General features: G+C 40.3%; 1 protein-coding gene across 1 annotated transcript; it reads left to right on the forward strand.

The window, feature by feature from the left end:
* The first annotated feature begins 447 nt into the window (after window positions 1-447).
* Window positions 448-7,088, forward strand: LOC122147003 (E3 ubiquitin-protein ligase TRIM39-like). The gene is made up of 11 exons (XM_042767580.1): window positions 448-1,377; window positions 1,726-1,767; window positions 1,938-2,059; window positions 2,168-2,266; window positions 3,695-3,826; window positions 3,931-4,062; window positions 4,298-4,426; window positions 5,192-5,243; window positions 5,348-5,374; window positions 5,786-5,812; window positions 5,929-7,088. Exons 1-11 carry the CDS (start codon window positions 1,284-1,286, stop codon window positions 6,459-6,461), a joined length of 1,389 nt encoding a protein of 462 aa, XP_042623514.1. The 5' UTR covers window positions 448-1,283; the 3' UTR covers window positions 6,462-7,088.
* Window positions 7,089-27,109: the final 20,021 nt, after the last annotated feature.

Consider the following 27,109-nt stretch of genomic DNA (forward strand, 5'->3'; position numbering starts at 1 on the left):
TATTCTAGACATGTTTAGATGTTTTTGTTGTTGTTGTTGTTGTTGTTGTTCAATGCTGCCACATTAACACAGCCATTAAAATTGCATTTTCAGCTAAATTTATCAAATATGTATTGACATCAAACAATATAACAATATAAGTCAAGCACTTTTTAACTCCCCCACGTCTAGAAATTAAATTAAAAAATTAAACATAATGAAATTTAAACGACAAATAAGTAGAAATGTCTTCTTGTGGCTTTTTAGACATTAAATGTTTCTGTATAAAACGCATGTTGTGTGCAAGTTTAACTGTGTTTATTTAAACAAAGTTGAGTCAAGTTAAAAGAGCTTATAATCGTTATATGATTTTTTTTTAGTAGTTATATTTGAATTCTATTTAAATTAAAATACAAATTACAATTCTGCATCATGTTTGCTGCCTCAAATCAAATTAAGTTTAACTGGAGCAATAAAGTTTATTTCCTCAAATCATTTCTGGTTAGCACAAAAACAGCAACTAAACATGGGGAATGTGGACAGTTTGAAAGATTCATGAAGTTAAAGTTGGAAAATGTCCATTACCGCCACAAAATAATTTCCAAATCTTTCCATCTCACCCTTATGGAATTTTACGGTCTGAAAACATTGTTACTAAAGTTCATGACATTAGTTGTAGCTGTATCTTCAGCAGCTGCAATAATCAACATTTCCCCTCAAAAAGGTCAAGCATCATTACATGTTTGGCTGTGATAATATAGATGCTTGCCTGTGAACCAATGATAAATTATTTAAATGAACTGTCATGAAATGCATATCATGCAGGAACTTAATTTATTGGCATTTCTGGAATTTAAGGTAAGTAAAGGTTGCTCAGTTCAGTGGATCAAATTATCATACTTCTATAATCCTTTTCTAGTGAACTCTCTCACTTGTGGATAGCATTCATTTATTGATAGTTATACAACCTGTTTACAGTCATATAACCATCCAAAAACATGCAGAGGAAGGATGCTCACACAAATGTGAGGTCTTTTGAGAATTATGCAAAAGGTTCATCTGATGAACAACTCCACGTACAATCTGTTAGTGAGTGTTTAGTGAATCAGTAAATGCACATGTGGCATGATAGTTAATGCATGATATGCAATGTGTGAGTGTATTCAGTCTTCTTTTTTGGCATCATGCCATTTTGACTACTCTCTGAATCATTGCTGGGAAAGACCATATCTAATCACGTAGCTTTTCTTGCTCTCCACCTCATACAGTCATGACAGTAATAATTCAGGTCCAAAGTTCAGACTATGCAGGCAGCTAAAATAAGGATGAGAGAGCGCCAACGTTCAGTTTCACCAGACACCCTCAGCGTTCACTTGCCTCCCCAACACTTCATAATGGGTAAGTCTCATTTGTGTGTCATGCATAGCTTTTATCATCATGTCAATTACAAGGTGTCATTACTATGAAATTAATATTGTTAACTGCTTTGATAGAAGTATTGTAATTATTATTACATTTATGCATTTAGCGGACACTTTCATCCAAAGCAACTTATTTTGCATTCAATCTTTTTATGAATTCATGCATTCCTTGGGAATCAAGCCCATGATGTTATCAACAGGAATAATTATAATAATGATTATTATTATGTTTTTCATCATCATCTATTGAGTTAGTTTACATTAAAAATATAAATACATCCCTCTAAAAAAAAGTTATAACTTTTAAAATATATCTTTTGTATAGGTGAACAGACGAAGACGCTGAAGAGCATCCTGAAGGACAACAGTATGGCTCTTGTTCTTTTTCTATTTCTTAATATTACACAAGTAGAGCTGTCTGTAGTGCATACTTTCTGTTTAACTGTAACACATTACATTCATTTCAAACTGAAACCACAGTCATACGAAACTAATTAAGTCTGAATCCTTCGCATTTTTCTTTTCGTCTGCCCGCAGTGTTCCAGAAGCAGAGTAACTCTGTTGGGGCCGTGCGCTGGACACTATCAGAAAAAGATATTCAGGTCCACAGTTCTGCCCCCACCTTTAAGAACAGTAGTGGATTTTCTACCCGTTCACAGGTAATACTAACTAACTCACTCACAGATTTTATGGTAGATCAATGTTCAGCCATGATCACAATAACTTGTACACCACACTCTTGGTAATTATTTTGTGTTTGTTTCCAGCAAAGACAACGTCAGCAAGGCCTGAAAGATCTCCGGAGCTTGGATGAGTGCATCAGATTCATAAACCACTGGAAGCAACAGGTGGCACAAGTCTGCAAGGTAGGCCATGGATTATACTATTCTTGAAAAAAAAGAAAAATGTCCATTATTAAAAAAAAATAAAATAAATAAATCCAAAAAAACAATTAATGACAAGAAAAAAAATAACTATTTATAACAATAACAAATAACAATAGAATAGTATTAAAATAATTATTTTAAAATTGAAATAGCATTAAAATAATATTAAAAAATGGTGTGTGTGTGTGTGTATATATATATATATATATATATATATATATATAGATATATATATATATATATATATAAAGAGAAAGATGTGTTTCACAGCATAGAGTAATAGTTTCTTGGCAAACTCCTCTTCGCGTGCAAACTCAATGGCAATTACTTTTTATTATCCATGCTATCATATGATAAGCATTGCCATGTGAGAAATGTATGATGCTAGATGATAAGTTAATGTTTGCCCAGGGTAACTGATAACACCTGCTGTATATCAGTGATTCCCAAACATGTCCTGGAGGTTTCCCTGCCCTGCGCATTTGGTATGTCTCCCTAATCAGACACACCCAATTTAGTTCTTGCAGTCTCTACTAACGAGCTGATGAGTGGAATCAGGTGTGTTAGATAAGGGGGGGGGGGGGGGGGGGGGGCTCTAGGACAAGTTTGGGAAGCACTGACCTATATTGATAACCTAGTAATTCAGCATGTGATATTCTGGGCCTTGTCACACTATGTATGTGGTGAACAGTTTTCCAATAATATTTCAGATATGTATTTATATATGTATTTAATATAACAACATAAAAGAACATTATTTTATAATGTCTGTAATATAATATTTATTTATTTTCAAATACATTATCAATGGGTCTACATGAATATGGCTGTTTTTAAGTTTCAGAGAGAGGGGCCTTACAAGGGGACTAGATGTGAGCCCTGGAAGTATTCAATTAATAGTTTGTCTCTGACATCAAGAACAAAAAATGCATCTGGAGATGGCAAAGGAAGAAAGATTTTAGGGATACACTGATTTTAGGCCGATAGTGATAAGCTAATGTTTGTAGTCATGTTATGGTCAATAACCAATAAACAGACAATATGAAAACAATATCTTTACTATATTGTTTAAATAAACAATGATAAATCACCAAGAACTAAAATAATTTTAAATGCTGTAAGTAAATTTTGGTATCACAACATTATAATGTATAGTATGAAAAATGGATATTCATTTTAAAATTTGCTAAAAAAAATACATTTGACAGTATAATTTAATTTTCAGTGTTTTTAAAGTTAAAGTGAGCATTAGATGATGGCAAATGTTGAAATAGGGGAAGTGAGCATGCACAATTAAATATCCAAAATCAACTAATAATAAATTAAACAAAAATCTAATATCGTCTGATAACCGACATGCTTCCTATATATATCACACATCCATAAATGTGTGTCTGTGATTTACAGAATGAGGATGATCCTGGTGAAGGGTGCAGCAAGCAAGCAGAGCGTCAGACAGACCCCAGAACTGAGCGCAGTCTTGAAGAGAGTCGCAAGCTTATTCTGCAGTGGGCCAGTGAGCTTCAAAGTGTAGACAAGGTGAAAATGACTATACTAAATAAAGACAAAATTCTCAATCATACTGTTCATCATATATAATGGCTTGCTCAAACTAAGCTTTCTTTGTTCCTGTGTCAACCCAGCTGTCTGAAAAGCATCCGTGGATAAAGGAGAGGATTGTTCGAGAGGAAGACACAAAGGAGGATAAAGATCAGTGTGAGGTGGTACAGAACAGGATCACGCAGTGGGCCAAAGAGATACAGAGTGTGTCAGAGGTGGGACAGCATGCATATCTATATTATCAGGTCTCTTATTCATTGTCACAAACACATTAAGTTGTCCTAAATCCAGTCATGGTTTTCTGCTTTCCTGGAATTAGTTTATCTTTCAAAGTGTCCACTTGTAAAATGGCACTTTAATATACTGTGCATGTACGTTTAACTAGCCTAAAGGATAAGATAATCAGAAGTGATAAAGTATGTTATATTTGTTCTTTCTGTCGAAATGCAGAGCTCTGGAGTGTTGGGAGATGAACTGGCACGGCTGTTGCGTCTCCTGGGACTGAAGAAGAAGAAGCTGGTTTCCCTCATGCCACTGCTGGAGTTCATCACTTGGAGTTTACTGAAAGAAGACGGCAAGGTTGGATGGCTATGAATGCACTTCTGTCACTATTTGTGCTTAGGACATTGCGTAGTGTAATATTGGGGATGTTTTGGAAAGTGGTGCCATTTTAATGAGGAAATTGTGATTATATAAATAAAAAACCAGAGACTAACATTTTGTCAATATTGCAGCACTTTATCTTATTAGGGAAACAAACAAGAACACTAATTCACAAATATACAAGTATAGTTCTATTCCTGTGATAGAATATGTAATATAGGTTATATTTTCTTATTAGGGGCAAGTGTGAGGCTATAAAAATAAATTGCTTTAGAGATAGTGCTGGTAAATGCATGGATGGAAAAAAATAATTCATTCTGGTTGTTTAACGAGCAAAATGCAATTGAGCAAGCATTGGTTTACAGCAGGTTGACCGTTTATTACCGTCTTTGATGTTTGAGCATTTGCATTTGAGAGACTTTTATTATGTACAATACGAACAGTGACAGAGAAACATGATATCAAATTGTATGTTTAAAAGTGATACAAAATAATTTAATGATGATTTTAAAATCATAAATTAGCTCAATTACGGTTTGATCAGTGTGTTATCTGTGTGATAAAAGTTTGGCAACAGGTCCGCTTATTTGATTTTCATCTTCAAACAACAAAGTCTGTAAATACATCATATATCATGTTGTTTTAATCCTAATGTACAGTATAAGAGATGCAGGGTGTCTCATAGGATCCCTTTATTAAAATTGCTAGCTGCTAATTCATGTTTTTTTATATTTATTTCAGGGCATGGTTCCTCATCTATGGCTTTCAGCTAAGCAACGCACCTGGAAAGCTGGTGAGGGATCCAAAATCTAACCTTAAATGAATAAAGCTGAAAAGTACACATATGAATATTAATTTTTTAACTTTTTTCTTGGTTCTTTTTTCTTTTCCAAACAGGCATGCCACGATACATCCCTAATTCAGGTAACTATTACTTTTAACAGACCATGGAGCATATTTGAGATATTAAAAAATGATAGCATTTCTATGACCTGCCAAAAGAGGGAAAAAAATATTGAGAGATTGATTATGCTCAAAAGAAAGAAAGATTTCAAATTTGAGTTTAATCGTTGAAATTTAATGCAAGGTAAAATAAAACAAAGTACTGTGTTATAAATTTATATTAATTAAAAAAAAAAAAAAACTTTTCTAGATTTACGATGTTAATAACTGTGGGAATGTGTTATCAGTCTGTAAAAATAGCCCATAGTTACAATTTGCCATGGGAGTGTATTGGTCTAGCTGTCATGATGATTAAGTTTCTTAGCCAGTCAGTTGAGTATTAAAATGTGGTGTCTAAACTCAAGACTACAATATTTTTCTCTTGTTTTTCAGTATGGAACTGGATTGTGAGTGCAGAAGGTAAGTTTATATCATATTTAAATATGACTCTCCCCAACAAAAAAACCCTTCACTCCAGCATTAACAAAGTGTTAAATGCATTAGTCCTAATGCCTTCGCATCTTTCTCTCAAATAGTTGATGTAACTCTTGATCCCATGACCAACCAAGCTTGGCTGCAGCTCTCTGAAGACCACAAGAAAGTCCAGGAGGGCCAAACAGAGGCCAATCTGCCTTTCAGCCCTCAGCGATTTGATAGCTTGCCCTGCGTCCTAGGTTGGGAGGGCTACATGAGTGGCCGTCATTACTGGGAAGTGGAATTTGCAAACAATGGTTATTGGAAAGTTGGAGTGACAACTGCTTCGTCAAAGAGGCATGGCCGCTTTCCAATGAATCCCTCTACTGGTTATTGGGTCCTGTGGCGCAGCACACGACAGTTTTTCGCATGCACCAATCCCGAAACAACACTGCCACTGCTGCTGGTGCCCCGAAGGATGGGAATATACATTGATTACGAAGAGGGACAGATTTCGTTCTACAATGCAGAGAACAAATCACACATCTACACCTTCACGGGACACTTTCGTGAGAAGCTGTACCCTTTCTTTGCCCTGCTGGATGGCAGAGGAGTTATAACCATATGGTCTCCTGAAGAGCATAGCCGCTTTTAACAACAGAGCAGGTTTAAAAGACCATCTTTCATTTTGCGCTTCTGTTTGAACATTTATACCTTAGAAAATTATTAATTGGATCCCAATAAAAAGCTATTTCTAATACCAACTTTTCCATTCAGACGAATCAACACCTTTGTGGGCTGGAACCACTTAATGAGAGCTATTAAAACTACAAAGTGATTCCTATTAGTCCCTCAAAATGATTGCTACACTTATGTGTCTCTTTATTAATTTATATAATTTATCTATGCATATTTTATGTGGCTCATTGATTATAAAAATGTATCTAAGCTTGTCTACTTTCATGTATGCAAGTAACAGTATGTGTTTTGACACAAATTATTTCTCTGAGTGTTGTCTGTCAATCCTGTAACCGTTAATAAGATAACTACAACAAGATATTTAGATATTTAGCTATTTATTTTTAGAGAAGCTCTGAATGATTAACATGTATTAATAAAACATAAAACACAGGTCGCCAAATGTCTTATTGCACTGCACTACTGTACTGAGAACACACCTGTAATTTAAGTCTAACTGAACATAGTATTTATTTGACAGTCCAGCTTTTATTAAAAAGTAGTGTTTATTAAAATAATTGTATGTGGACCTGTCCTCAGACTAAAGAGCAACGGGGCCAGAAGAGGACCTTAAGCAAGCCTCCTCCTTTATATATATGTTTGTTTGTGTGTGTGTGTGTGTGAATGAATATGTATATATACACTCATACATAGCTGGGAGGAATCTGTTGATTTAAATTTAGCCATATATATTCATTTTTGCTATATATCACTGGCAAAGTCTCGTGAACCTTTAAAAAGCAATGCAAAAGCAGACTATAAAGTGAACGCTTCATGATTCTTTTTTTAAAAACACTTTTTCCCCAAATTACTGGAGGCAATGCTTGTTTCATTTGTTAAAAAAAAATCCAGAATCTCTCTACAACAGGGCTATTCAATTGGCGGCCCGTGGGCCGAATGCGGTCCGCCAATCATCTTCATCCGACCCGTGAGAAGAGTACGTGCAGATCGCATATATGCCTTGAAATGTGTTTGCACTAATTAAGTTTTATTAAGAAAACTAAATTAAGAAAAGGAAGAGACGCAACAGTGCCAAGTCCGCGGTTTTCCCGCGGAATTTGGCTACTTTAACAGTGTTGCCAAGGGTTGTTTAACATGTCCACGGGTTGAAGCGACTCCAATAACATGATGTTTATCCCCATGAATGCAAATTTAAGCAGGGGAACCGCGCCAAAAAAAATTATTTTTAACTGGGTACCCACTCGAAACTTGACTGGGCTAGTTTTTGGGCTTGTTTTGAGTAGTGTTGGGCAGGTTTTCTTGTGAAAACCTGGCAACTATACAATCTACCGGAGAACACAACATCAATAGATGGCGGCGTTGACAAGAGCTTGTGAGAGGGAGTTATGAGATATCCACAACTCTACAGTCGTGGCCAAAAGTTTTGAGAATTACATAAATATTAGTTTTCAAAAAGTTTGCTGCTAAACTGCTTTTAGATCTTTGTTTCAGTTGTTTCTGTGATGTACTGAAATATAATTACAAGCACTTCATACGTTTCAAAGGATTTTTTATATACAATTACATGACATTTATGCAAAGAGTCAGTATTTGCAGTGTTGGCCCTTCTTTTTCAGGACCTCTGCAATTCGACTGGGCATGCTCTCAATCAACTTCTGGGCCAAATCCTGACTGATAGCAACCCATTCTTTCATAATAACTTCTTGGTTAGTATTAGTGGGTTTTTGTTTGTCCACCCGCCTCTTGAGGATTGACCACAAGTTCTCAATGGGATTAAGATCTGGGGAGTTTCCAGGCCATGGACCCAAAATTTCTACATTCTGGTCCCCGAGCCACTTAGTTATCACTTTTGCCTTATGGCACGGTGCTCCATCCAAAATGCATTGTTCTTCACCAAACTGTTGTTGGAAGAAGTTGCTGTTGGAGGGTGTTTTGGTACCATTCTTTATTCATGGCTGTGTGTTTTGGGCAGAATTGTGAGTGAGCCCACTCCCTTGGATGAGAAGCAACCCCACACATGAATGGTGTCAGGATGCTTTACTGTTGGCATGACACAGGACTGATGGTAGCGCTCACCTTTTCTTCTCCGGACAAGCCTTTTTCCAGATGCCCCAAACAATCCGAAAGGGGCTTTATCAGAGAATATGACTTTGCCCCAGTCCTCAGCAGTCCATTCACTATACTTTCTGCAGAAGATCAATCTGTCCCTGATGTTTTTTTTGGGGAGAAGTGGCTTCTTTGCTGCCCTTCTTGACACCAGGCCATCTTCCAAAAGTCTTCGCCACACTGTGCGTGCAGATGCGCTCACACCTGCCTGCTGCCATTCCTGAGCAAGCTCTGCACTGGTGGCACTCCGATCCCGCAGCTGAATCCTCTTTAGGAGACGATCCTGGCTCTTGCTAGACTTTCTTGGACGCCCTGAAGCCTTCTTTACAAGAATTGAACCTCTTTCCTTGAAGTTCTTGATGAACCTATAAATTGTTGATTTAGGTGCAATCTTAGTAGCCACAATATCCTTGCCTGTAAAGCCATTTTTATGCAATGCAATGCAATGATGGCTGCACACGTTTCTTTGCAGGTTACCATGGTTAACAATGGAAGAACAATGATTTCAAGCATCACCCTCCTTTTAACATGTCAAGTCTGCCATTCTAACCCAATCAGCCTGACATAATGATCTCCAGCCTTGTGCTCGTCAACATTCTCACCTGAGTTAACAAGATGATTACTGAAATGATCTCAGCAGGTCCTTTAATGACAGCAATGAAATGCAGTGGAAAGGTTTTTTTTTGGGATTAAGTTAATTTTCATGGCAAAGAAGGACTATGCAATTCATCTGATCACTCTTCATAACATTCTGGAGTATATGCAAATTGCTATTATAAAAACTTAAGCAGCAACTTTTCCAATTTCCAATATTTATGTAATTCTCAAAACTTTTGGCCACGACTGTAGTTTAAAGCGAGTATAAAGACAGTGTTAATAGTCATAACGCAGAAATGGACGAAGGTGATTATCAAATACAGTATAGTTTGAAAGTCTGCACGTTCGGCCGAACATATATGCTGCCTAGCCGCTTTAGACAAGCGTGCCAGTAGCACTTCAAATGACAAAAACACACACAATTATGTCAAAATACACAGTTTTAGTGAGTGTTTTTTCAAACACGGCCTTAAATGAGTTATAAAGTCCAAAATAATCGTAAAGAGCTGGGAGAAAACCTGATTTGTATCAGAAATATCTCACGCACGTCAGATTTTAAAGAGACAGCGTTGCTTTTAAAGTGAAACTTGCTGAAGTCTGTCATTGATGGAAATCACGGAAACGAAAAAGAGAAATCACTCGACTGTTCTAGTCACTGATTAACTTTTGTTGCTTGAAAAAAGATTAATATATAGTTTATGCATATACAATTTATAGTTTATGTGAAGATTGTTTTGCATTCAATTGAATTAAAAAGTTGTTGTATTTTTCAGAGCCTAGATAAATGTTAAATAATAATACTTAATAATTATACTGTAGCCTAATGTTGAATGAGTATAATTAATGGCTAAAATTGAGAGGAAGATGCGTTTAATAGAGACATCATCAGCAGTATTATCAAAAAATAATTTAATAATGAGACTTTATAAAGAGATGTCATTAAATATTTAAAATATACCATCTTTATATTGTTTCTACATTCATTTGGGGGTTCAAATGATGACAATATATTAGTAATCAATTAGTCACGATAAATTACAGAAAATGTGTGATTAATTAGGTTTTTTTTTTTTTTTTTTTTGATTGACAACACAAATTTTAACCTTTCATAGATGTTGCTGTTGGTAATATTAATAAATTTTACTGCTGAATATGCATTTAATTTTAATTCATTATTTTTGAATTTTATCTGAGGGTACGCACAGAGACACAGATAGATTTATTTTATTTATTTTTTAAATTAATGAAGTCGTCTCTAGACCATATACTGTTTTAACCCTTTAAACGGCAAAGCAACGGAATGGTCAAAGACTAGCGCATGTTCACATAGGCTATAAAACAAGTGAAAAACAAGTGAAAACTGTTTCGGTGTGAATGGTCGCTTATTCATAGGACTCAAAATGTAGTCTTTTGTTTCAGTAGTTGATTGCCCGTTTCATTCAGCACAGTTTGGTCTGTGTTCTTCTTGCTTGTTTTGCTGACTGAGAAACCGTTTCAGATGATTCAGCATAGGTGGAGGGTGAACCAACTCCAGGGTGCGTATGTTAGTCTATATGTTTGTTTAATCTATTAATTTGGCGGCAGGCGCATCATAATCCCGTCTTTTTATGCAAGTAACTGATATGGGTGTCATCTCATAAAATATTTTAATCAGGCGAGGCTCGTCTCTAAGGGCAGTTGGTGCAAAGCCCCACCAAAATATTCAACCAAAACATAGACCATTATGTAAACTGAAAAAATAATGTGTTTAGCATTCTGCAACAAATATTTTTCGGATTTTCTTGACAATTTTAAGACTTTAAAGTGCGCAGTATATATTAAAATTCATCGCAAGCTTCGGCAGGCACGTAAAATGGGGGCAGTAGTGCCGGTGTCCTCCCGAACTCAACAGCGCCTCACAAAGGTGTAAATCTGTGGTGAAAAGTGGAACTGCAGCACGCTCTAATTGAGAGCCATTTGGGCAGTTTTGAGACTGCCCCGCTTATTTTCACGTTACCTTATCTCGCCAGCTATGAGGTCACCCATTTTTCCGAGGTGTACTTTGTGAAATAATTGCCTAATATAGTATTAAATCTTTCTTCGTGCTGCAAAGATATTGCACAGCACCGATATTAAATTTAAACCTCCTCATCTGGGCTGCATCAGCCGTCTGTCACGCTGACAGTAATCGCTCGTCAATGTCAAAAAACATGAGATGACCAATCAAATCAAAGTAGGCGGGCTTTAGCTGCATAGCGCGAATTTCAACGCGACGCTTCAGTTAGCGGCTATAAAGTGCGGGATAAGATGTAAGTAGCCAAACATTTCATATCTGACAGCAGTTTTACGATATTTTTTTTTTTAACTATTGATCAAAATAATCAGGAATGCAAACTAATAAACTTGTCTGATTTCCCATTTTTTTTATTGACGTGATTAATTTAATGTGATTAACTGTCAATGTGAGGGGCCTAGAAAAGAAGCCGTTTTTGTTTTTATGATAGGTTAGGTTTGTGATTTGTTTTTTATGGGTACATTTTGTGAATTTATTAAACTTATTTTATCATAGGGTTAGTTTTGAATATGATAACTTGTTTAATAAAATGATTCATAAAACATAAATATCAGTCGATCATTTGTTTACTTTGTTTACTGATAAAGATGAAAATGAAAATACTATCAATCAAAGCAGAGAGCTGGTATTGACAAAAAAAAAAAATACTGCCCACTGTTAAATTGTTATCCAAATGTTTGGCCTTCTGTTATTTCCTCTTAACATGCAAACTATAGGGCTGTCAAAATGGCTAAATAATTTTTATACTTAAATATTATTAATGATATTCGAGTTATATTCAAATTTAAAAGTCATAATTTCAGTTGGGGGAAAGCTTTTGTCTCCTGTGGCTACAAGAGGGTGCAGTATATTGGAATACAGTTTTTGCATTTGAATGTGGATTTTTATTGTAAATTAGAAGAATATTCGGAATTCTAATTGTAATTTGACAGCCCTAGCACATATGCAAAAAAGAGAGATTTTTTTGTATTTTATTATTTTATTTATTTTTGGGTGGGGGGTGGGGGTAAGAGGGCGGGATTTAGGACCTCGGTAAATTTAAAACCCTGGCTACGCACTGCTCCAGACCAAGACGATATCAGTCAGCTTCTGCTAAGTGTTTGCATCAGATCAGTAAGTAGTTGGCATGTCTGTTTTTCCTATGTGGAGTAGTGTTTTCAATTGATGAAAGTGTTAATCCTTTAGTTTAAATGTGCTCACGTAAAAAAAAAAAAAAAAAAAAACTATATATCACAACTATAATATACAACTATATGTTGTGTTTGTTTTATGTTTGTTTGGAGTTGAGACATGATATTCATTTCCTTACTTAAATTCCACTACAACTTATAACATTCTAAATCAACATTCTGAGACGACATAAAGGCAAAAATTCTATAGCATTCTGTGTGTGTACTTCGAGCCTGCAATCAACATTAGCTTGCCGCCCACAGGCTGAATAGTGCAAGGACATTAGATCTCTGCCAAAAGTGTGTGTTCATGTGTTTAGACTATAAAGACCTCTAGCTTTCTTGAGTTTATTATAAACTAGCACTATGTGACCCAGAATCTGCCCCACCTAAATGTACAGTCTGGAGCCACTACTGATTTTAATACGACTGAATTTGTGTTTAACGTGACCAGTTTAATAAAAAACATTGTAAGCTACTAATTTTTTCATTATTTTATTTTATTTCCATTGTTATTCATACAGCAAATAAATTATATAGAGAAAGTGAGTAAAGAACATTTACATAATCACATTAGGCTATCACTGAATATAATTTAGTGTGAGTTTAAGCACTCTCAAAAAATAAATAAATAAATAAATAAATAAAAACACTCCCGTTATTATCACTGAAGCTGTCTACACTGCTCTGATTGTGCGCTCATCACACCACTTCTCCCCTGCCCCTCCGGAGGTCTGTGTGCATGCCACTGTTTGTCCCTATTTACTCAATTTGGTATTTGCATGCTGCAAGTATTCATATCAGTCGTGTAGCTATGGGATCGTGTAGCTGTTAGTCAGGCCCACCCAGTCAGTTCCCTTACAAGGTAGCCTAATGAGTGAATTTTGTTGCAATTATCACAATACTTGACCTATAAAAATAAATTGTATTGTTTCTTGATTCTTGATTCTTTAGGTTTGAGAGTAGTGCATGCCCACGGGCATAAAATATGAGGGGTATATGTCCCCCTTAATTTTTATAAAAGAATAATTTTTATTAAAAAAAAAGGGTCTGTAAACATTACGGAGCGCTAAACACTCTTGTGTTTGTGTGTGGTGTGGCCGCCGTGCTGATGCTCCTCTTATAGTTATGTTCTTAACACTGCTTATGATGACATAATTACAGGCTTATGCTCTGATTAAACGGTGTATTCAAGCAGCTTTGTTGGCCTAGCTAGTTTCCCGTAGGTACTATAATTTAATGTTTATTTTTTTTTTTGTTAAAGTGGTTTTTATTTAATGAAAAATTAGCCTTATAAAACAAACTATTATTTTTAAGCCTTTTTTTTTCTTCTGGGGTCTGAAATTGAGGAATTTGGGTCAATACTGCTAATTAAACAATATTTTGCTGAATGTGATTTTGTGCTGCCACCTTGGCTGGTTTAGGACTGTTTTAATAAATGATTTATTGAATCATTCAAATCAAACGATTCATTCAAAACGGCTGATTCAACTAGAAACGAAACAAGTGAATGGACCTTTGAATCACTGGCTCACATGATTCGTTCAAAAACAGATTCATTCAAGGAATGAAACACCGCGTTGCTCTACACTGTTGTATAAAATTATTAGCATATTTATGTGCTGATATTCAGAAAAGTACATTGCTTGTGCAATGAATATAAATACATAAAAACTCAAACATGGGAATTTTTTCTTTCATTGCTTGAATTATAAGGGCATTCTAACTGCATTCTAATTGGCTACATCGCACAGTGAATGCTTCTGGACTTTCAAGATGTGTTTTTGTTTGTTTTTTTGCAAAGTTGGTGCATTTAATTGAACATTTAATTTGCACGATAAATTTTACATAATACACAACATTATTCATCTAAAGGGGATGGTTAGGGGGGATGGTGGTTTCACGGGGGGATGCTTTTTGTCATTTTTTTCCACCAGAGGGATGCCATCCCCCCGCATCCTCCCTCAATTAGAGCCCTGTCCATGCCCTCCTAAAATGCCTCGTTTAAACACGCCCCCACATGTCTACGTCATGATGTGGGAAGATTTGCATAATGCCGCCCAAATGTTCACGCAAAGAAAGATTCTCGCTGTTGCCGTCAGCGCCATGTTGTTGTGTTTTGTTGTGAAAGCGAAAATACTTTGTTTGGCCTTCCAAAAGAGGACACAACTAGAAATCAGTGGTTAAGTTGTATTTACAACACTGTTCCAGAACAGTTCAAGGCAAATATACAGATGTTTGAAGCACATTCATGGAGGACTGTTTCCTGATCCTGGGAGAAAAGACTACAATGCCGGCTGTTCTGACTCACAAGCTGCGTTTACATGGACCCTACTAATCCAATAATAATAGGACTAGAAGCACAATCAGAATAAAAACGTCACATGTAAACAGGTCAGTCGGATTGAATTGGCCATATCCGACTAAAATTTCGATCGGATTGTAAGGGTTGGTTTATTCCTTTTGTAATCCTATCATTCACTCCCCACCCACCTACAACTCCTGCTGGCACCAAGATTTGTACCTGTGACCTTCGGGTTACAAGTCCAACTCTCTAACCATTAGGCCACAGCTGCCCCAAGAGGACATGCAAACAATTGATCGGATTGAAAACCAAAACTGGAAAGTACTGCACATGCGCAGTGATGTAGAACTAGCGTAATGACGTATGACGCGCGGAACAAGCTGTTTTCCTGGTGAATATAAGTGTCCCGTAAATGAGTGTCCCATCATTATAAAACTCCCCTTTCACTTAGTGTCTGTGAAGTGGAGCAGGACAATGTCCCACCAGTCCTTGTTTAAGACTCTCATTAACAGACGACTGGTTTTGGGTGCAGGAAGGGGCACTTTTACTTTTTTTTTTTAAGTAGTCTAAGCAGCACTGCACAACAGTTCATGTTCTGGTTGTCGCCTAATTAGTACCCAAAGTAGATAAATAACGCGTGTGCTTTTTAAAACTGTATCCGACAACAGCGGGAAACTCTGTATATTAATGCAGTGTGCACATGTCAAAAGATTAAATCCGATCAGATGCTTGTGACATAAACGCGCACATCAACTGGATCACTTCATTTAGAGTTCATGTAAACACTACGTACTGATTCATCAATCAGAATGAATTCATTCCGATGGAAGCAAAAAGTATCCATGTAAATGTACCTACACTCTGTAAGTATGTTTACATATGTAAGGATTTGCCACTGATGATTCAAACTCGAGTTTTTCGAGCAGTGTAGAGTAGCGGTTCACACCCCCCTGCTCTGCACATGTTTCTCTTATGGCTTCAGACATTCATTCTATTCAAACGTAAGTAGCCGGCAAAGTGGACATCACAGGATATTCTGCCATGATTCCAGTTCGAAATGAATGTATATGTTCCATTCAAAGTGGATTGAAGTGTGCAAGATGTGAATTTATATTGTATTTATTTACAGAGGTATATGATGTCACACTTGTCCGTGTGTCAAGACATTGCGCAGTGCAAATCCATGAATGAATGTTCCGAAGTTGAGCAATGAACACTGTGTAGGGACCATGTCAATGGGAACACAGTTTCATGCACGGAGCTCAATTCTATTATAATTCAATTAGGTGTGTTAACAAAGAGAGACATGCAAAATATGCAGAGCTGGGGGCGAGGACTGGAATTGAGAATCGCTGGTGTAGATTAGCGCTTGTTGTTTCTAAGATCAAAAATGCTGAAATGGTTTTATGTTTTGTGGCGAGTCAGCTGCCTCCTCCCTGATAATCACCGGCACCCCGTCCTAAATCGCCGCCCTTCACCAGGCTCCCGATAGGAGTGGGTGTGGGAGAGAGGAGGGGCGCTGGACGAGTCAGGGCTGGCGGCGTGTGATGGGGCACACCTGAAGGAAATGGAGCCTCATCACCGCCGCTGTTTTAAAAGCCCAACGCGCCTCTCCTCGGGAGACCGGTCTCTTCCCCGTGCATGCACACTGGTGTCCTCGTGGGTCCAGGAAGGGTGCGTTGAGGGACTCCCGCGCCACCAGAGACGTGAGCTGCCGGGACCCGCGGTCCGGTCGAGAACCGCACCCGTCTACACGGCCGTCGGGCCAGGATGCCGGGCCGTCCATCCCCTGCAAGCGCCGCGGCCAGCGAGGAGGATGAAGCCGCTAGAAGAAGCCGCCGCCCCTCGCGCCCCGGACCGAAGAGGGGGAGCGCGTGCGGCCGCCGGACTCCGCCCCTTACCTGGACCCTTCCCTCCGTGAACACTGCCAGACCCCCACGAACCCCGCAGCACGACGAGGACACCAGATTCCCTGTTTTGGACACTGTTCCCCTTTTGGACACTTTATTCCCTCTCTTTTTTGTTTTTTTTGTTAAATAAAAACCTCTCCGAGGCCTGACGCCACGCCCACTGTGTCTGTCGTTGGCTCGTCCTGTCACAGTGGTGGAGAATGCGGGCAAGGCGGAGCCTAGACAGCGCAGTTGGGAAACATCTGATGACGTCACACTCCCTCTCGTTTGCAAAAGTGCGCGTACCCGGACTGGGACGGAGAAATGGAGGAGACGGCCTCCCAACCACACAAAGGGGTAAGTGACTTCTCTTTTACGGTCATTTTACCCTGTGGTTGGTTGAGGCTGTCGACTAAATCCCGTTTCCTCTGTCCCTGTTCCGGCGCGCTGCGAGAGGGAGGACTGCCCGGAGAGGAATCCCCGCCCCGCCCACTCCGACCGTTTGGGGCCTGGTTGAGGAAGGTAGCACTCCCGTGTGGGCTGCGCCCTGAGGACGGGGATGTCGCTTGGGGGGGGGAATGTGGCGAGTCAGCTGCCTCCTCCCTGATAATCACCGGCACCCCGTCCTAAATCGCCGCCCTTCACCAGGCTCCCGATAGGAGTGGGGTGTGGGAGAGAGGAGGGGCGCTGGACGAGTCAGGGCTGGCGGCGTGTGATGGGGCACACCTGAAGGAAATGGAGCCTCATCACCGCCGCTGTTTAAAAGCCCAACGCGCCTCTCCTCGGGAGACCGGTCTCTTCCCCGTGCATGCACACTGGTGTCCTCGTGGGTCCAGGAAGGGTGCGTTGAGGGACTCCCGCGCCACCAGAGACGTGAGCTGCCGGACCCCCCGCGGTCCGGTCGAGAAACACCCACCCGTCTACCCCCGTCTACAAGGCCGTCGGGCCAGGATGCCGGGCCGTCCATCCCCTGCAAGCGCCGCGGCCAGCGAGGAGGATGAAGCCGCTAGAAGAAGCCGCCGCCCCTCGCGCCCCGGACCGAAGAGGGGAGCGCGTGCGGCCGCCGGACTCCGCCCCTTACCTGGACCCTTCCCTCCGTGAACACTGCCAGACCCCCACGAACCCCGCAGCACGACGAGGACACCAGATTCCCTGTTTTGGACACTGTTCCCCTTTTGGACACTTTATTCCCCCTTTGTTTGGTTTTTCTGTTAAATAAAAATCTCTCCGAGGCCTGACGCCACGCCCACTGTGTCTGTCGTTGGCTCGTCCCGTCACAGTTTACACGGTGCAATGCAACACAATGTGTAAAAACACAGTATAAATCATTATAATCGGTAATTATGTTCCCACTGGATGCAACAAATGCCTCGTTTGTAATGGGTTTTATTGTTTTATTGTTTTATTGTCTTGTCACGCCGGGGTTCTGACTGGGACACACAAGCTTCTGATGCAGATCTGTCAGGGTCAGATGACGAGCCTGCGTCGGCTCAGTGCCCACGCACTCCTCACCCCCCTGCTGTAGGTCCCCTTCCAAGGAGCTTAATAGACCGCTGTTCTCCGCCCCTCCCCCATCGCTCAAGATGTGGTGTCCTTCGGTGCCATGCAGGGCGCTGAAGAGGAGGATGATGCCATTTTCGTGGCAGCGTCTGCGAGAGAGGAGTGGTCTAACAGCCCACTGGATTACACTGAGCCCCACGGCAGCGTCGCGGGGGACCTTCATTATAGTGATGTCTACCTCCTTAGCGTCCTGTCCAAGGCAGTTGATGAGCTCAGTTTGGAGTGGGCGCCTCCTGCTGAGCTGACCAGAAGCTGTCTGGACGAGTAGTACCTCCAGTCGGATCGCGGCCGAAAGGACACCAGTCGAGTGCACAAAACCTGGGATCTTCCCTTCTGTGGACGGCACTGACCAAGTGGGGTATGTTAAACTCCCCTCGTGGAAGAAGCCGTTGCCACCCATCTCTGTCTTTCAGCCTCGGCGAACTGGAGAGTGAACAACGCGCCTCTCCCCTCTGAACCTTGCTGCACCACTGCAAACTTCGCCGACAAGGCTTTCTCCGCGGTGGGCCAAGCAGCTTAAAGCACTGCACGTGATGGTGATACTCCAGGTGTATCAGTCCAAGCTGCTCAAGGGGTCTGTCTAGGGCTCCTACATGTGCGAGCGCTTCAGCTCTGGCTAAAGTGCCGGGTGCCACAGAGCGCATGGCGCACGGGCACCTTGTGTATCAAAGTGACGCGTGAGTTCTGGGTTGCGCTGACCCCTTGGCACAATATGATATCGCCGGGGTGTTCTTATTGGCCAAGTGATCAAGAGAAAGACTGTTACAACAGATGCATGGAGGACTGAAAAAAAAAAACGCCCTTCTGGACGCTCCCGTAATCCCTCAGGTCTCCTCTGAGCAGCGGTAGAGACGTTCACGGAGAAACAGTCAAAGGCTATTAGCCACTTCCTGCCAAAACGCGCCGGCGCAAACCTGCTCATCCTCAGCGCAGCGCATGGGAAAACCGCATCTTCTACTGCTGTTCGGCGCGAACATAAGCCGGCGGTGAGACCAAGACAGCCTTGGCCAAAGCGCGCCCTGACAGAGACAGCAGGCCTCTGGCACAAGAAACAAAGCCACGTTCCTGATGATGTCTCTCAGAGGAGGAAATCTGCACCCAGCACTGAAGACGAGTCACTGAAAAAGTCTCCTCGCTCCGCTGTGTGTGTTCACCTCGCCCCTGCCTATTGCAGGCAGCAAGAGCAATTGTTATGTTTGTGTTTGACTGTTCCACTATGCAGTGCAATAAAGTCGAAAAACATACAAAACTCATCTCAATATCAGAGCAATTCTCCTCCTCTTACTCCCCTCTCCCCATCACTCACTCTCACACTCGTGTGGTATTAAACTCCCTGCCCCCCAATGGCGAATTATCCCTCACGGTGTGCAGCCCGCTTCCCCCGCTGTCACAGTTCACAGAAGTGTGGCAGGCACTGCCAGTGGTATCAGAGTGGTTTATGAAATCAATAAAGAATGGCTACAGTTCTTCCGCAGACTGCCCCGTTTCAACAGTGTGTTAATGACCACTGTACGGGAGCGAAAAGCCTCAGTTCCGCTAGAGGAAATATACAAATTCCTCGCAAAAAGCGCTGTAGAGACAGTGTCCCTAGCAGACCGCGAGAGCGGCTCCAACTGTCGCTATTTTCTGGTACCAAAGAAAGACGGCAGACTCCGCCCAATCTTGGACCTGAGACAGCTGAACCGCACGCTTTCAAAGCATTCGTTCAAAATGATTACGCTTAGACAAATCCCAGATACCTCAAAGAGCTCATCTTCAGAGCTTTTAAGGCTGACTGAAAATGCAAAAGAGTATGCTGGTACTGATCCCTTTTAGGAGTGGAGCTGAATTCAACCAATATGCGAGCATGTCTTGTGTATCAAAGTGACGTGCGAGTGCTGGGTTGCACTGACCCCTTGGCACGATAGACTGTTACAACAGATGCATGGAGCACGGCTGGGAAGCCGTATGCAACGGCAGACCAGCCTTCGGGACGTGGACAGAAACAGAGAAGTTGTGGCACATAAACTGTCTGGAGCTCCAAGCTGTACACCCAGCGCTCGAGTGCTTTCTCCCGGACATTCTCCACCGTCATGTTCTCATCAGGATGGACAGCATGACAGTGGTAGCGTCTATAAATCACCAAGGGAGCGTGAGCTCATGCCCGCTGCTGCGGCTGGTGAGAGACCTTCTTCTGTTGGCAGATCAACACCTCTCCATCCGGGCAGTGCATGTCCCCAGACGCCTGAATCATGGCACGGATTTACTGTTGAGGGGCGGGGTAATCCACGGAGAGTGGAGATTACACCCTTTTAAAGTCAATATGATTTGGAGTGTGTTCGGCAGGGCAGAGGTGGATCTCTTGGTATCAGCGGAAAACACTCACCGTCCACTGTTTTATTCACTGACACAAAGTCCACTGGGAGTGGATGCACTAGCTCACAGCTGGCTGAAAGTAAGCAAGTATGCTTTTCCTCCAGGGAAACTTCTGCCTCTCGTGCTTTGCAAAATCAGAGAGGAAAGTAAATCTGTTCTGTTAGTGGCACCGAAATGCCCCAATCAACTGTGGTACCCAGAACTGGTGGAGATGCTGGTAGCCCCCCCGTCGTCTATCCCACTGAAGAGAGACCTCCTCTCTCAAGCACAGTTAACCATATTGCATCCAAATCTGGAGTCATGGAGCCTTCTTCATGTCTGGCCGCTCGACGGAGCTTGCTTGTAACGGATGCACTTCCTCAGCGCGTGTTGAACACTATGTCTGAGGCTAGGTCTCCTTCCACTAGACGTCTTTACACACATTAATGAGGAGTTTTCAGAAATTGGTGCGGGTCGTGGGGCGAAGGCCCCTTCAACTACCCAATACCAATAATTCTTGCCTTCCTTCAAAAAAAAAAAAAAAAAGCCCAAGCCCGAGAAATATTCGAGCCCATACAATCAGCGAGCTTGCGTGCGCTCTCTTTCAAGACAGCACTCCTGCTCGCGCTGTCCTCTGTTAAGCGAGCTGGGGACCTGCAGGCACTGTCAATTGACAACTTGTGTATTGAGTTTGGAACAGGTGATTGCACACTCAACTTAAAGCCTAGGAAAGGTTATGTGCCTGAAGTGCTTTCAACTCCATGTAAAGCGCAGGTCATAACATCTGCTTTCTGCCCAGAAACACTGGCCGGGCCGGAGCCGCTCAATACACTCTTGCTGTGCCCTGTAAGTGCAGTGTGCATTTATACCGAGTGCTCTATACAGTTCAGGCTCTTGGAGCAGATAGTTGTATGTATGCTTTGTAGGGTGTACAAAAGGTCTGCCTGTGTCCAAGCAAAAGCTGTCACACGGGATTATTGACGCAATTGCTTTGGCTTTTGGCTCTAAGGACATGAAATGTCCTATAGGGATTTGGGCCTACTTAACCTGCGGACTTGCGTCCTCGTGGGCCTGGGCAAATGGCATATCTATTCAGTACATTTGCATGGCAGCAGGCTGGTAATCACCCAGCACTTTCGCAAGGTTTTATATCATACTCTACTTATTTGAGCACTGGTACAGCCATTGCATCAAAACACATAACTTCATTGAAATGAAACAAACTTTAAGTAATCTATGTGATGGCAGTGGAGACGCCGCCATTTCACATTTGTTTCACCGGTGTTAACTCCGCCCCTGGTGTGATGCGGCATCGTCTAGTTGCCGTATGTTGAGGCATCGTCATCGTTCCAAAAATTTCCAAGAACTGGGTATTCGATAAGAAGTGTTCATTTCAATTCTGCTTAACGATTCCTGCGTTCACTTTTTAATGTGATTTAAAATGATTTAATTGCAGGAATGGAAAGAACCTGCGCCCTGTTTGCATGCAGCGCACATGAAGAGCAAGTGCGTGCACAGAGAACAGCGGTCGTTGTTTGGGTTCCTGGTTTCTGTCTGTTCTTGGACCGTTCTGTGTATTTCCACTGTAGAAAAGGTTGTTCTGGGCCAAAATTGACTTCTTTTATATTTATCGACCAGTATGCAGAAAACTAAGTCAGTATATCTTCATAAAAAGTCTTAAGTGGACGTAAACAGATGAGAAGAAAAGACACAGTATTTTTAGCACTGCATGTGTTCGGTGTTAAAGAGACAGGAGCCTATAAACGCGCTGCCTGTCATTAATGTTAATCAAAGAACAAAAGAAAATCATTCACTGATCTTGACTGTATATATTTAATAACTTTAATTAGTCTATATTTTATTTATGAAAATAAAACTATGCTAATATTAGTCTAATGTTTTTACAATTTTAATTACAGTTTCTGTACCTAAAATTTGGTTCAGTTGTATTTATTTATGCTATTAATTGATTTGTTTGTTCCTATTTTATTACTGACTGTTTACTTGTCTTTAACACTTTAATATTTAAAATTTATATTAATCTAGTTGTTTTTGCTGTGGTATTTTTTTTCAAAAGCATAGGCAAAATTCCTCTTGCAGTGTTCTGTTTGCTGATTTTTGCCCATGTTATTCAGCTGCAACAGAATGCTTTGTAAAAAGACACAGAATAAATGTTTGACGAAAAAATGTTTGACATCTAAATGTTTGACTTTATTTTTTTATATTGGATTTTTTATCTTAATGGAATCGAAACTAGGAATCGATAAGAATTGGAATCAATAAAATTCAAATGATACCCAGCCCTATATATGAATACTTTGGCTTGCCATATGTGCATGCTTCAGGTGTGTGTATGCACTGAGGCGACCTATGACAGCGCGCAACTATCACATTGAGATTTTGCATCTTGCACTTGAATTGCTTAAAATCACTTAATGCTTAAACCGACAAGCCTTAAAACTAGGGCTGCATGATTAATCGATCGCAATTAATCACGATTGTCATGCACATTTTGTCAGTAAAGCTGGTTCTGTGATTAGCAGTAAATCTCCATCACCTCCTTTCAGGTGGAGCAGCATTTACTACACAGAGCCATAGTTCTCTGACAAGCTATCCAAAATCGTGTTCATAATCGCAGACAATATAATCGTAGGATTTTGAAATCAACAAAATCATTTGCGATAACGACAGCTGTTTGCGTATCTTCTAAGTGAACTAGGGCTCTGTGTAGTAATCAAGTTTGTCGCACTAGTCCTCAAAAGTGAAGCCATCGCGTTTTGATCGCCCCCAGGTGGCTTGTCCCAGTATAGGTCATAAACCCCACCCTCTCCATGTAATCTAATGGGATGTGAGACAAACTAAATAATTAAATTTTACTTCAAATATTTTGTTTTCAAACATGGTTTTTGTCATTTGATGTAGATTTTATCACGCTGATGTAAGTTAGGGTGTTCGTTTTTTAAATAAGTTTGGTTTTAGTTAGTTATGTGATGCTATAAAAATGGTAGTGTGATGTCATGATTGACAGCTGAGACTGACAGCTTGTCTGAGAAAACTGAGGTGCCAATTGATTTTTTCGGGATCTTCAGGAAGAGATTGGAGTTGTATTTACCTTATTTTAACACAAGTCTCTTATATGGTAATCAGCAGACGAAAATTGGACCAGTCAGGCTAATTTAAAAAAGGTTCAGGGGCGTGTGTTTGCGATCGACTCTGCGGGAGTGTGGGCGGAATGCGGCTCCACGACTCCACTGCGCAGACTCTGGTCCCAAATCAGCACAATATGGCCGCATCCTATTGGGACAATGGTGGCTTCACTTTTCTTCAATGGAAGTGAATGAAGGTGCGTCATCCATCTTTTTTACAGTCTATGGTAGTAATGCTGCTCCATCTGAAAGCACATGAAAATACCACATTTAATAACATGTTTTTATTCCAAACTCACTTCATAACGACAGTCATGTGTTTGAAATAAATCCTTCTGTGAGATGATGTGGCTTCTTAAACAGAATAATTAAGGAACACAATATTCCATTGTATTCTAAGCAGTGATAATGGCTATGTTGATTAGCATTTCATTATAGATGTACTTTGTCTTTATTATGATGAAAATTATAATAATAAGAACTATTAAATAAACCATATTAGATAAACCATATATTGCCGTAGTCTTGTATTTATTAATCACGTTGAAACAATGAAAGCAGTTAAATCTTCTGTTTATTCAGCTGCAGCTATAGACCCCTTAAAAGTTTGTAAACATTGCAACGTCTCCGGGTGGGCGGGGCTTAGCTGGAGGCAAAAAGAGGCGCGGACGCAATGTTGACAAGCATAAACTAGCACGTTTTAGGAGGGATTTATTAAACATGGAAGCAGAAGAAGGTTCGGAACTATCCGAATATGTACAGTCACTGACTCTGCGGGACCGTGACAAAAAATAATAATAAAAAAAGTGGGAGTTAGCATACATTTATCAATTAATTCAGTTGATCACTCAGTTCACTGACCAAACTGGTTATCTGACCAAAATATAATGACGAGTGGATAACATTACAGTAGCCTAATTTATTTATTTTAGGTAAGCCTGGTGTAGTTCTTGTATCTTGTTCTCATTGGAAACATTTTAACCAGGTTTTTGATATTTCCTAGACAACATATGAATTACTTTCGGGTGGTTTGGGGAATTTTGTCAAGGCTTATTGTCTAATGTAACCTATCGCTGGGCTAACTATGATTAGCAATGTGGATTATTTTAAGAGACCATTCAAAGGATGGCACACACATCTATCGCTGTATGTTTGTTTAACATTTAAGCTAGCTGGTGCGCTGAAGGTTGGCGACTTTTCACCTATAAAACATAAACTTGCTGATTTGTACTAGCTAAACCAACACACCAGTACATATGCATAGATTATTTTTACCTAATATGAAGTGTGTACTGCAAACACGAGCATTATTTATGATCGTCTCTGTCTAGTCTGTAGGCCGTATTGCATTCAACCACAATTGTCTTCTTGATTTCTGTGAAGGAATGTCGGGCGGGATCCGGTCCGGTGAAACTTTAGTTTTGAACCAAAAGTGCTGTTCCTTCTATTCTTGCAGCCAAAAACACAACAAGACGACATTTTAAAGTCAAAACCTCAAACTTTTAGCATGCCTGCTATGAGTTATTCCTTATGTTTTGCCTCCAGCTAGAGCGGTGACGTCACAGTGACGTAGGCGATTAAGGGGTCTATAGGCATTTCCTGGATTTCTGCTTTGGGGCATATTTGGATTTTCAGCGCGCCCTCTGGCCTTTGGATGGAGATTTACTGCTGCTCACAGAACTGTGCTTCACTGAAAGATACACATGACAATCGCAGCTTCTGCCTAATCGCGATTTATTGCCTTTGTGACTTAATTTCGATTAATTGTGCAGCCCTACTTAAAACCCATGAGAATGGTAAACCTTCTTGAGGAAGCAGCACTGGCCTGATCATTCAGATAGTTTTAGAGGGGCTGAGATGACAGTACGGGGGGCTTACAGTAAAGCCTGTGTTATTCTTTCCACATGAGCAATCAGGACGCTTACACGGACAGCGCGGACGCGGACTACTTGCATTTATACTACCGAAAGCGTACGCTGATAGTCCGCTCCGCAACAAACATGTGAACAAACAAGTTCTCAGAATTATTGCACATCTGGCAGTCTTTCTATTGTTTTATCGACGGATTGTACAGGTTCGAGTAGCAACGGGCTTCTTCACACAGCCTGCACATGTGCAATTGGTGCTTTTGAAGCCTACTGACCACAAAAAATGGGTGGCACGCGGTCGTCTGCTCAGAGCCTCTGCGTACACTCTCCGATGATGATTTTTACGTCACGCGCACCATAGCGGACACTAGCAGACTCGTGGATGCGGAAAGTATAACACAGGCTTAAGTCCATTTAAAAAGGCCCCTGTGCTGCAATAAACACTTTTTCCATTTCATTTTCACTATATTTGTGACAGCCGTAATAGATTCAATTGTGTAGGGCATTTTTGTCCAGTTTGGTGGCATTTTTTCCTCAATTCCCCATTAATTTCAGACCCGAGGCAAGGGGAAGGCTGTATGATTCAGTGAGAAAGCAGTCCAAACGCATTTGGCCAATTCACCAAAAAGTGAGAACTGACTAAAAAGAATGATTAGATAACAACTGATTGGCATCGCTGCTTCATTCAACAGAAATAAGTGACATAAATAGGTAATAACTGTTGAAATATTCTTAGGGAAAATGTTTCTCAGGTCAGTTAGAACGCTTATGGTACACAGTGCGTACAGCCGTACTCCTGCAGGTGCCACTGACTAAAACAGTATATGTTTTTCATTGTTTTTGTAATCAACTTATATTATCCGTCTTTGTGAATATGTTAATTGCAAATTTGCTATTATAATAACTTACCAAAGATTTTGCTTCTTGTTGATGCTAATAAATCTTATTGTGTCCAGAATGCAGCTCACGGACTGCAAGGGAACAACACCAATGTTCATGAAAAGGTTTGTGACATTACGTTCATTTTTGTTTGTTATGCTTGATGGTGCACAAAAAAATATGTAATGCCAACACCACTACAATTTCTATTACTATTGTAAAACCATAGTAAATTAATATGAAATCTCAATCAAACGGTCTTGGAAGCCTTCACAATCTTTTCAAAATCCAAATCCATTTTTTAATCACAACTAGGCATGAGATTTTGACGGTATGATAACCTTAAGCAAAAATATCACGGTTTCACGTTATCACGGTATTGACGTTACAGCTCTAAATATTTTTTATTGGGTAAAAATAAAAAGTATAAATTTTTTCCACTGAACACAATATATTTTGTTTTTGAGCAACATACAGAATATAAGGAACAGTAGAATTCGCTCATTTTTTATTTGATTTGTTTCCTGAAAAGAAGAAAAATAAAGACCGACATCGTTATTTAACCTAAATCTGTAATTAATTAGTAATTAAATTTTTGTTATATAATTCATAGACATATAATTTATACCATTTAGTTATATAATTTCATATACATAATTTGATTGAATAATAAAGCAATTTGAAGCAAAAACAGAATG

Source organism: Cyprinus carpio, chromosome A12 (assembly GCF_018340385.1).
Source record: "Cyprinus carpio isolate SPL01 chromosome A12, ASM1834038v1, whole genome shotgun sequence".
Lineage (NCBI taxonomy): Eukaryota > Metazoa > Chordata > Actinopteri > Cypriniformes > Cyprinidae > Cyprinus > Cyprinus carpio.

Excerpts from the sequence above, each read along its gene's own strand:
- LOC122147003 (XM_042767580.1), top strand. The coding sequence starts at position 1,284 with ATGCAGGCAGCTAAAATAAGGATGAGAGAGCGCCAACGTTCAGTTTCA. Across the intron at positions 4,427-5,191 it reads TACTGAAAGAAGACGGCAAG|GGCATGGTTCCTCATCTATG; the intron begins GTTGGATGGCTA and ends TATTTATTTCAG. Across the intron at positions 5,244-5,347 it reads GCAACGCACCTGGAAAGCTG|GCATGCCACGATACATCCCT; the intron begins GTGAGGGATCCA and ends TTTTCCAAACAG.